The sequence below is a fragment of the Pseudorca crassidens genome, chromosome X (genome assembly GCF_039906515.1).
Source record: "Pseudorca crassidens isolate mPseCra1 chromosome X, mPseCra1.hap1, whole genome shotgun sequence".
Taxonomy (NCBI): domain Eukaryota; kingdom Metazoa; phylum Chordata; class Mammalia; order Artiodactyla; family Delphinidae; genus Pseudorca; species Pseudorca crassidens.
The window spans coordinates 72,818,434-72,830,536 of record NC_090317.1 but is presented as its reverse complement, the minus strand read 5'-3'; the positions used below and the strand labels follow the sequence as shown (position 1 = coordinate 72,830,536).

Sequence of the window (12,103 nt, the reverse complement as noted above, 5' to 3'; positions counted from 1 at the left end):
TTATTTCACCTAATTAAAATGGAAATTGTACCTAAACTTTCAAACATTATTTCTTAATCTCCCCAAATATTTAGTGATCATAATCATCGCCATCATTTAACTAATAGCATTTCAAGACACCCAATCTCTGTACATCTCAGGTGACTCATATATAAAATGAGGGAGTTGTGCTAGATTATCTCTGTAGTTCGTTCCAGTTCTAAAATATTTAATCTACCTCAACATATCAGACTGCATACTCCAGAATGTGTATGAGGGATATTCTTTGCCACCTCTCCTTTCATCCTCTAATCAATACTTGATCCTCTTTCTGGCATTTAACCTCTACCTTGGAGGATAACACCTATTTTAAAAGGCTTATAACTGCAAAACAAGCTCACAAATCCTTACACACAAAACCTGCTCTCAGAAAAATTATAAAGCAGGTCCAAGCTTCTTAGCATCCTTTTAACCTCCTGTTGTCCCCAGATACCTATTCAATATTCCTATAGACTTATACCCATAACCCTTCCTAATGTTTTGGTAATTGACAACTTCTTAGAGTATTCCCTCCTAAAGATAGCTATATTTTGATATAGGTTCTGAGAGACTGAAATTCCTTCAAAGATAAAGGAATAAGTCTCTTATGGTAGAACTTTAGGCTCCATGATGGTTGTTTGTGATACTTCAGAATGGGGAGACCTGCCTCATGTTCTCATATTATACCCTTTAGGGATCAAATTCCCCTTAGGTCATTCCTGCTTAAACATATATTAAAAATTCCTAGATTAAAAGCCAATCTCACTCTATACTTAGTCATTGACTATACTCATAGTGGTCATATCCTTGTTGTGATCCATATGTGAGATACTTGTTGGAAGAGACTTACCTTATAAGAAATTATGAAAAATTCTCTCATTGTCACTGGGTCTTTGTTACATTGCACAGCCAAGTTCCAAGCTGAAAGTTAACATGAAATAACATAATTATGAAAATTTACTGTTTAACCTGTACCATTATAATCTCCACTACCTACATCTTTAATATTAACACACTAATGAGGGGTTTCTCAGGGGTTAAAAAAAGCTAACTTTAGGTTTTTAGAGAAATTTTTTCCAGGTAAATTTAGAGACTTCCATCACTTCCAATCTTTAATTCTAGGACAATGGCCAATGGAGATAGTGTTGGATTTTTTAAAATTGGGGACATATGATAAATTCTTACTTGGCACAAATCCACCTAAAAAATGAGGATCACAGTGAGGAGTTCACCGACTGAGATTAAGCAAGTTATCCTTGTACCCATAGCTACAAATGGAAGATCCAGAATTTGAATCCACATCTGATTCTACCACCCCACAATGTTTCCCATAGCCACAGAATTTCCTTTTACCTGTTTTTCGAAACCAATGAGCTTCATTAGTCCTTGAGCCTGAAGTCGAGACTTCTCCATCAAAATACTGAGCAAGTTTCGGGAGTGCTGCAGTCAAACAGGAAAATCTGATATTGAGGTCTTTTACTTTATACTCTAGCAAAGTTGTTAATCCTGCTTTAAAAACTGTCAAACATGAGCTTGAATATAGAAAGTTCTTTTTTTATGCGTGTGCATGGGTGCATACCAAAAGTAATTTAAATGACAAAAAGCATTACCAAGCTCCAAGGAACTGTTAACTCAAACTCTGGGGAACAAACACATCTTTGGAGAGATTTATAATTTTAATTAGAGCAATCATTCACCACCTGAGGTAGAAAGATATGATTTACGTGTAAGGAAACAAAGAAGAGGAATAATCATTTAAAACACTGAAAAGGAGATTGAGGATTGGAAGAATATTGATAGGCTGGCATAATATTTACTGAGCTCCTACAGCAAGCACAGTATGGAACTAGAATGTGCCGTCATCATCAGAAAGCATTTATTACATACTCATGTGCCCTTCTGAGAGATAAGAATGCCAACAGAAAACTTTTTATCTTTTGAAAAGCTGTAGTTTCTAAACCACTTTGCTACATTTGCACCCTGTTGACAGGTATTTGAGGTATAAAATTGAACTACTGCAATAAATGGAACTGAATTTCTAAGATATGGAGTTTTTGGTGTGTTTTAGACATAAGGAAATAGGTACATGGGCAGTAGAAACTGGAAGACCTATTAGGCAAAAGGGACACCAAGAAAGCAAGCATAGAGTTGGAAAAAGGAATGCAATGTAGCTAGGACGTTAGCTGAATGAAGCGGACAGGGAGCAATTAGTAGATAGAGGAGATGACACAGACTTGGATAGACAGATGGACAGCTTCAAAACAACAGAGTAAACAATCTGAATTTGATTCAGAGAACATGAAAATTAGCAGGGCTCAGAATATTTTTATTTGTCTTGACCCTTTTTCACCTGTTCAATTTCTAGGTTAGGACCAAGTGGCAATAGACATGGAAGGGAGGGAGGGAGGGAGGAGGGCGGGAGGAGGGAGGGAGGGAGAGAGAGAGAGAGAGAGGAAGGGAGGGAGGGAGAGGGAGGGAGAGGGAGGGAGGGAGGGAGAGGGAGGGAGGGAGGGAGGGAGGGAGAGGGAGGGAGGGAGAGAGAGAGAGGGAGGGAGGGAGAGAGAGAGAGGGAGGGAGGGAGGGAGGGAAGAAGGAAGGAAGGAAGGAAGGAAGGAAGGAAGGAAGGAAGGGAAATGTCTTTCAAAAAACTGGAATAAAAACAGAGGTGAAATCACATTTGGAGATGAATGCTAATGATGACAAACTTTTCTCTGCTTGTGAATAAATAAACAGGTATACTGCTGTGACGTATGTTAGTAAAAGCATGAAGCTTAACTCAAACACGAAGCCTGAGTCAGTGTGCTCAATGTACTTGGAGAATTTAATAGAGGATAGAGGCAAAATGAAGGAGTGAAAATAACCAAGGAGATATTTACCTGTATTCAAGCAAGTCAAAAGTCTATCCATTTGTTTCTTTCTAAAAAATAAAGAAAAGAGTATTTTCATACTGTTCCAAAGCTTTACTACAGAAAAGTATCAAAAAGAGACTCTATATTTGCCTGAGAGCAGCTCAAGGAAAATGTTAAATTGTGAAGTTTGTTGTTCAAGGCTCCAACCTATCATTTCAACACTCTTTTTCCTCATTATAGGACACTGTTCCTCATCTCCAATGTCCTCATATTTTTTTCTCTCTTCCCCTTCTACACCTACTCTCAAGCAAAGGATTTCAATGACTGATAAGGTTTTATATTACAGGGTCATAGAATTTGAGAGCAGGTAGTGATCTCTGTGATTTTCAAGCTTTGGTTTTTTTTGAAGAGGGGGAACTGGAACCTGTGTTTCAAATAAAATTTTATAAAAGTCTAATATACAAGAAGAGACAAAAGTGTACCTGCTCTGGTTGAACCAGTGGTAGGTGGAGGCCTAGAGTCTCAGCTTCCTGGAAGTCCCTGAGGCAGTGCCACAGAATTTCCAGGTTTCTAAGGAATATAGTTTAAAAACCACTTATCCATACCCTTCATTTTACAGATGAGGAAACAGATCTGGAAATGCGGGATGTTCTGTCTAAGGTCATGCAATGACAATGCCAAGACTACTACTACCTAGGTCTCTTGACCCTTAGTTAAGCTTCTTTAGGGGCAACATAAATTTTAACAGAGAAAAACATCCCATTATGCTTAAACAAAGGATTGAATATGGAAGTATCAGCAAACTCAACTAAGGAAGTTTATGGTAAGTAGGGTAGAACACACTATAAGACTGGCCTTATCAGGAGAATGTCTAGTATTATACAATACAGACTGTGCTTCAGGAAAAGTAGCAGCTTTCTTAGGGATAAACATTAAACATCTGCTTTATATAAAGTAACTTCTAACAGTAAATTTTATTAATCTGAATTTCAGCTGAGCTAAAGTTGACTTCACTATTTAACTTTTTTTTTTTTTTTGCGGTACGCGGGCCTCTCACTGTTGTGGCCTCTCCCATTGCGGAGCACAGGCTCCGGACCTGCAGGCTCAGCGGCCATGGCTCCCGGGCCCAGCCACTCCGCGGCATGTGGGATCCTCCCGGACTGGGGCACGAACCCGTTTCCCCTGCATCGGCAGGCGGACTCTCAACCACTGCGCCACCAGGGAAGCCCGACTTCACTATTTAATTCAGTGACTATATAAAATAATCTAGGGAGGGTCCATTAATGCAAATAAATAGTACAAGTAAGAATGAGCACATGGAAAGGGATGTATAGTCTATTTAAGAGACAAACTGCTTTCAAAAATTGTAGCACACGAATTGTTAATACTTAGGTAGATACTGTAATTGAAAAACATAAGATTTTTAGAAGAGGACAGAACTTTTCCAGTTCACCTTCTTTTATTTAATAGGTGAAGAAAATAAAGCTTAGAGAAGTTAAATAAGTTGTTATTGTCTAAGGTAAACCAGAAGTTAGTGAAACAGCTAAAACTAGAACTCAATTCTCTGACTCTTCCCATTGAATTAGGCTTTTTTTTTCTTTTATACGTTAGTCTAATCTATTTGTTAAATCAGGTCCTGACCTCTACTTGAAAACACTGCTAGTAGATGTTCTTTATTACTATATTTACTTGAGAACAATAAAGGTATATTTACAAAATATTCTGTAATTAAAGTTTGTCATTAATTTGAACAAGATCCCTTTCCTTCTCCCCATCTTTAAATTAGTTTTAATGAGTGGGATCTGACTGTGCATCACAATTACATGGAATATGAAGCACCTTTTAAATCCAATATAAGATCTTCCTGTGAAGGACTGGTATTCAGCCATTTAAATAAATTGAGTGGCTATTATGTGCTAGATACTGTCCTAGGTTCCAGAGATACAAAGATAAATACAAATAGTACTAGCCTTTGAGAAGCTCTCACAATCTATTAGCTATCAAAATTTAGTCTCTGAGTTTATTTCATTTTTTAACTTTTTATCGTTGAAAATTTCAAAGATGTTTATATTTAACAGATGAATGAATCTCCATGTATCCATGGCCCAGCTTCAATAATTATTAACTCATCATCAATCTTATTTTAATGATACCTCCACCTACCCCCCTTCTCCCATATTATTATTAAACATCTTTATTGGAGTATAATTGCTTTACAATGGTGTGTTAGTTTCTGCTTTATAACAAAGTGAATGAGTTATACATATACATATGTCCCCATATCTCTTCCCTCTTGCGTCTCCCTCCCTCCCACCCTCCCTATCTCACCCCTCTAGGTGGTCACAAAGCACCGAGCTGATCTCCCTGTGCTATGCAGCTGCTTCCCACTAGCTAGCTATTTTACTTTTGGTAGTGTATGTATGTCCATGCCACTCTCTCTCTTTGTCCCAGCTTACCCTTCCCCCCTCCCCGTATCCTCAAGTCCATTCTCTAGTAGGTCTGTGTCTTTATTCCCGTCTTGCCCCTAAGTTCTTCAGAACTTTTTAAAAAAAATATTCCATATATGTGTGTTAGCATACAGTATTTGTTTTTCTCTTTCTGACTTACTTCACTCTGTATGACAGGCTCTAGGTCCATCCACCTCACTACAAATAGCTCAATTTCGTTTCTTTTTATGGCTGAGTAATATTCCATTGTATCTATGTGCCACATCTTCTTTATGCATTATCTGTTGATAGACACTTAGGTTGCTTCCATGTCCTGGCTATTGTAAATAGAGCTGCAGTGAACAGTTTGGTGCATGACTTTTTTGAATTATGGTTTTCTCAGGGTATATGCCCAGTAGTGGGATTACTGGGTTGTATGGTAGTTCTATTTTTAGTTTTTTAAGGAACACCCATACTGTTCTCCATAGTGGCTGTATCAATTTATATTCCCACCAACAGTGCAAGAGAGTTCCCTTTTCTCCAAACCCTCTCCAGCATTTACTGTTTGTAGAAGCAAATTCCAGACATCACATCATTTCATCCATAAATGTTTTAGGATGTGCCTATAAGATATAAGGATCCTTTTAAAAACATAGCTATACTACCACTATATGCCTAAAAGTTAATAATTTCTTAATATCAAATATTTGGTCATTACTCAAATTTTCAATTATCTCAATATGTTTTTTTTTTTTTTAGTTAGCTTGAGTGCCCTTCAAATGGATTCATAGAGCCTGTAAACAAGGGGCAAAACTTACCATATATGTCTGGGTAAAATTTGCATTATGAAAAAAGTTATGTCATCAATCTAATATTATCTCAGTCATAGATAGTTCCCAAAGAATTTAGCTAAAAAAAAATATTGCCTCCAGGTACAAATATACAAAGCAAAAATGAAGTAGTGATACATTATTACAGAGTTTTTGTCCAAGTAGAGAAAATAGAGATAGGTGGTATTTCTCTGAAAGTTATCCCTAGTCAAGACCTTGAATAGAGTTTTCTTTTAAATCATTAGGAGGAAGTGAATTTTGTGAATGAAATATGGGTGACCCAATTCTTCCATGTATTGTTAAGTTCTTTATATCTTATGCCATAGAAACTGTGAGCAGAAAGATATTTGAATACTCCCAGCTGAGCTGATACAGAATCAGAATCAACAAGCCAACCAGGTTATTTATGTTTCTATGGGAAAGTAAGAGCTAAGAGCTATGTCTATATTTAAGTCTCCTGTTAAGAAAGGGGGAAACAGACACAATATCATAATGAAATCATAGCGAACATTACTGAGGGCATGGTAAATGCCTGGCACTATTCTAAGTGTTTTACACGTATTTATTCATCAGGTCATCACAGCAACCTCATAAGGTAGGTACTATTATTATACCCATTTTACAGATCAGGAAACAGAAGCCCAGGTTACATATTCTAATAAGTGGCAGAGCCAAAATATGAACCCAGGAAGACTGGCCCCAGAGCCTATATTGACCTTACCCAGTATACTATATATCTCTCAATACAAGGTTTCTAGTGAAAATTGTTATATTTTTTTCTAACGGTGAATACATCATTTCTGTTGAATTATAACTTACTTGTTTTCAGATTCTGGCATGTGAGAAACTTTTGGAAGAACAAGACGAAGCAAACACCTGTATGATAAAGTAATATAAAAAGTGATGCTTAGGAAGAAATATGTGAAAGAATATATACCAAGTTATTAATCTTGATTAGCCCAGGAGGCAGAAGTGAGAAAAGAGAGGTAAAAAAGGAGATTATTTTATTTATAGGTCTTTGTATGTCTTAATGGTTGCAATGAAAACATACCAACTTTGTAATTTTGGAAGAGTAATTTAATAAAATAATTTTAAAACGAAAATGTTGCTTGACAAATTCTTAAATAGTTCCACAGTTTATAATAATTGCCCCAAATCACCTGCCAGAACGTCAGATATAGTGTACAAGTCTTTTATATTTTTCTTTCTATAAAGGAACCTGGAACTGGCCTTTGGGTTCCACATAAACTAGGATGAATATTTTTTGAAGGGATCTGACGGCATGATGACGAACTGACAAAATAAGGTAGTTTGTAAAGTTTCAAATCCTAAAAATCTTTAAAAAGAAAAAACACCATCAATCATCCAGAATAATTTTAGATATTTATCTGACTAAACGTATGTATCTCAAGACTCCTTCTGATACTTTTGTATCTCTGACTCCATTTCCCTTCAGAAGTATGGCCTCAAGTATAGTTAACCAATGGGAGAATCACTATAGGACCCTTCTGGTTTATTTTTCCCACTGGCATATTCTCAGTTACATCATTAGGAGTTACCATGTCCTAACCTCACCTTCCTCTGTCTCATTATTGTATGTAAAAGTTCCCTTTTGATAAACCATTTTCCTTCATACAAACAGAGAAAGGGGAAGATCAGTTTCAACTGATATCTTTTTTTACCTTAAGCATCCCTACCAAATTTCCAATAGCATTTTTCACATAAATAGAAAAAAAAAATCCTAAAATTCAAATGAAACCACAAAAGACCCTGAACAACAAAAGCAAGCTTGAAAAAGAACAAAGCTAGAGCCATCACATTTCTTGTTTTCGAACTATACTACAAAGCTATAGTAATCAAAACAGCATGGTATTGGCATAAAAATAGTCACATAGACCGATAGAACAGAGAGCCCAGAAATAAACCCATATATATACTGTCAACTAATATACGACAAGGGAGACAAGAATATTTAATGGAGGAAAGATAACCTTTTCAATAAGTGGTACTGGGAAAACTGGATATCCACATACAAAAGAATGCAATTGGACCCCTATCTTTCACTACTCAGAAAAACTAACTCAAAACGGATTAAAGACTTAAATATAAGACTTGAAACCATAAACGTCCTAGAAGAAAACACAGGGAAAAAGCTCCTTGACAATGATTTTTTGGATATGACACCCAAAGCACAAGCAACAAAAGCAAAAATGAATAAGTGGGGCTACATCAAAGTAAAAAAGCTTCTGCACAGCAAAGGAAACTATCAAAAAAAATGAAAAGGCAACCTATGGAATGGGAGAAAAATATATAAGGAACTCCTACAACTCCACAGCAAAAAACAAATAATCTTATTAAAAAATGGGCCAAAAAAAAAAAAAAAAAAGGACAGATGGGCTTCCCTGGTGGCACAGTGGTTGAGAGTCCGCCTGCCGATGCAGGGGACACGGGTCTGTGCCCCGGTCCGGGAAGATCCCACATGCCACAGAGTGGCTGGGCCCGTGCGCCATGGCCGCTGAGCCTGCGCGTCCGGAGCCTGTGCTCCGCAACAGGAGAGGCCACAACAGTGAGAGGCCCGCGTACCGCCAAAAAAAAAAAAAAAAAAAAAAGGGCAGAGCCCCTGAATAGGTATTTTACCAAAGAAGACATCCAAATGGCCAACAGGTACATGAAAAGATGCTGAACATTACTAATCATCAGAGAAATGCAAATCAAAACCACAATGAAATATCACCCCACACCTGTTAGGATGGCTATTATCAAAAAGACGAGACATAACAAGTGCTGTAGAGAAAAGGGAGCCCTAGTGCATTGTTGATGGGAATGCAAACTGGTACAGCCACTGTGGAAAACAGCATGGAGGTTCCTTAAAAAGTAAAAATAAAACTACTATACAATCCAGCAATCCCACTTCTGGGTATATATCCAAAGGAAAGGAAATCACTATCTTGAAGAGATAGCTGCACCCCCATGTTCACGGTAGCATTATCCACAATAGCCAAGACATGGAAACAACCTAAGTGTCCATCAGTGGAGGAATAAAGAAAATGTGGTATATGTACACACACACAAACAGGAATATTATTCAACCAAATAAAAGAAGAAAATCCTGCCTTTTGTGACAACACAGATGGACCTTGAAGGCATTGTACTAAGTGAAATAAGTCAGACAGAGAAAGACAAAAACTGTATTGTCCACTTATATGTGGGATCTCTAGAAAAAAAAAACAAAAGAAAAAAAAAGAAAGAAAGAAAATCCAAACACATAGAAATAGAGTAGAATGATGTTTGCCAGGGCCTGTGGGTGGAGAAAATGGGGAGATGTTGGTCAAAGGGTATAAACTTCCAGTTATAAGATGAATACATTCCAAAGATCTAACGTACAGCATGGTGACTGTAGTTAACCATACTGTATTATACATTTGAAAGTTGCTAAGAGAGTCAATCTTAAATGTTCTCACCACACACAGTGTGTAATTTTGTGAGGTGATGGATGTATTAACTAATCTTACTGTGCTATTTCATAATACAAATGTGTATTAAATCACCAGGTTACATATCTTAACTTATACAACGCCACCATTTGTCAGTTACATCTCAATAAAGCTAGGAAAAAAACCACTTGGTATTGTAGGCATTGACTCAGCTTGATCCCATCAGTACTATTTTGGCAAAGTTTATAGACCAAGAGTAACATGTACAGAGGAGATCCTTTCACATCCACAGGATGTGGATTACTTACTTTAAAGCTATAATGACTTGTTGTCCGTCTTCTGAATATTGAGCTAAATATTCCAAAGCTTTTTCTGCCACGATTTGTTGTTCATTCTATAAAGAACAAATATAATATGTTAAATTACATCTCAAAGTGATACTTATAAAATGTTATCTATATTCCTGTCCATTAAGGGGAAGACAAAATCTGAACCTGTTTGTTTTGTATTCTAAAAAGAGCTACTGCAAGATGGTAGAATGAAGATATAACTCATTGACAAAAACAGAACAGGTTCATATTGGCCCCAGAAAGCCACTCCTCCCTATCCATAAACACTTACAGCCTTGCCAACACTGCCTTGAATTCACTAGGACTAATCTTACTGTGCTCTTTATTCCTGTTTGTCAGCAGTAGCCAAAAGAACCCTGGACTCTGAGGTCACCCTCATTTCCAGCACCCTCTGTAAATCCCTTTTGTCCTCTTTTCTCATTTCTCCCCAACTCCTCCAACCCTTCCACTATGCTTTCTGAAATTCAGTCCATTATCAGCAAAGTCTCCTCTATGAGCAACTTCTTCCCAGAAAGTTCCCTCTACATTCTTTCTCTAATGGAAATCTAGGTTTCTCCAAGGACACTGCTTCCAATAAAGCCCTCTCAAGTAGTGGCTGTTTTTCTTTCATCTCCCTAGACCTGGAGATGGAGTAGGCATCATTTTTGCTCTTCATTGCTGTTTTAGAATTATTCTCCCTCTTGCTCCCTAAAACCCCCAGCTTTGAATTTCCTGTCACCAGACTATATCACCCATTATCCCTCACTGTTATGGTGAACTGCTCTCAGACCATTTCTTCTCATTTCTTAATGATTTATCTACTCCTCACAGTTATTTTTTCCAAAGTATACTCCTGTCAATTTTTGGCATTTTCATTATACAGATAGATGATCCTTTTAATATCCTAGTCTCTTATTTCCTTGAATTCCACTCTGCCAATTATCTTAGCCATTCACTAGCACAGTCATTTACTGGGCACTGTCATCACTAAAAGCCAGGTCATGCAAGTGAGGCTCCTAGGGTACACAATTTATGGACACACTCATTCTCAGGTTGTGCATGGACCAATTCTAGGTGCCTCACTCCCTCACTCTTGTCTTGTACCCTGCTCTATTTCATGTATTCTACCATCTCCTACCTTTCTAATTCACTCCCTCTACCACTCCAGCAATCCTTCAACTGCATTAAGATCTCCAATACATTGATACTACTAATATTTCACCACCCCTCATCCCCTTGAAGTCCTCCTCTGTATCCAGTTTAAATTCCATGGGGATTAATTATAATCACTCCCTTGTTCCTTGATTTTCCTGCCCCTCTTCTGCTTCATTGTATTCACCTGGGAAAACCATAAGCCTGGTTAAATTCAACTTTCTAGTGACTTTTGTGCCTGCATCCATGCAGCTGAAAGTAGCTGGGTAAAGACCTGTACAACTATTTGTTTTATTTTTAAAACTTCATCAAATGGACCTTACTGCCACAAGGCAAGCATACCACACTACCCTTGCCATTCACTTTCTTGATTTTCTGGATGATTAGTTGATATCTTATCCTCTTTTCTCAACACCTAACACCTCCTCTCCTATTCTCACTCTCAGGTGATGACCTTGTTTCCTACTTCACTGAGAAAACTGAAGCAGAAAGAGAACTTCCACAGATTCCCACTACCACTTCTATTCACACACCAGGAACCACACCACATACTCTGCCTTCTCAACTGCTATCATAAATGAACTATCCATGTTTCTTCCTAGAGCCAAACCCTAAACTTATACACTTGCATCCATCACCTCTTGCCTATTTAATGACATTACTCTAACAATTTTCATTTTTCTCTCTCACATTGTCAATTTTTGTTCTCTTAACTGGGTCATTCCTATTAGCAAATAAACATTCTCACTCATCCCATTTAAGCAAACAAACAAACCTCTTGATCCTACTTCTCTCACCAACTACTGCCCAACTTAAAAAAAAATTTTGTTTTCTTGCCCAACTTCTTTTCTTCCCTTTGTAGTAAACTCTTCTAAAGAATTGTCTATACTTACTGTATCCAATTCCTTTCCTTCAATTCTCTCTTGAGCCTACTATAATCAGGTGTTTGTCCTACCTCTACCAAAACTGCTCTTGTCAAACTCACCGATGACCTCCATATTATAAATTCCAATGGTCAGTTCTCAGTCCTCACTGTATTTGACCTAGCAGCAACATTCAACATAG

General features: G+C 37.4%; 1 protein-coding gene across 1 annotated transcript in view; it reads right to left on the bottom strand.

Moving 5' to 3' along the window:
• The window catches only part of TEX11 (testis expressed 11), a 348,555-nt gene that overhangs the window by 76,083 nt on the left and 260,369 nt on the right, over window positions 1-12,103 (bottom strand). Inside the window, exons 18-22 of the mRNA XM_067724324.1 lie at window positions 9,866-9,951; window positions 6,943-6,999; window positions 2,895-2,935; window positions 1,372-1,458; window positions 869-939 (exon numbers count right to left, since the gene is read on the bottom strand). Coding sequence (XP_067580425.1) covers window positions 869-939; window positions 1,372-1,458; window positions 2,895-2,935; window positions 6,943-6,999; window positions 9,866-9,951 — 342 coding nt within the window. The remainder of the gene's footprint in view (window positions 1-868; window positions 940-1,371; window positions 1,459-2,894; window positions 2,936-6,942; window positions 7,000-9,865; window positions 9,952-12,103) is intronic.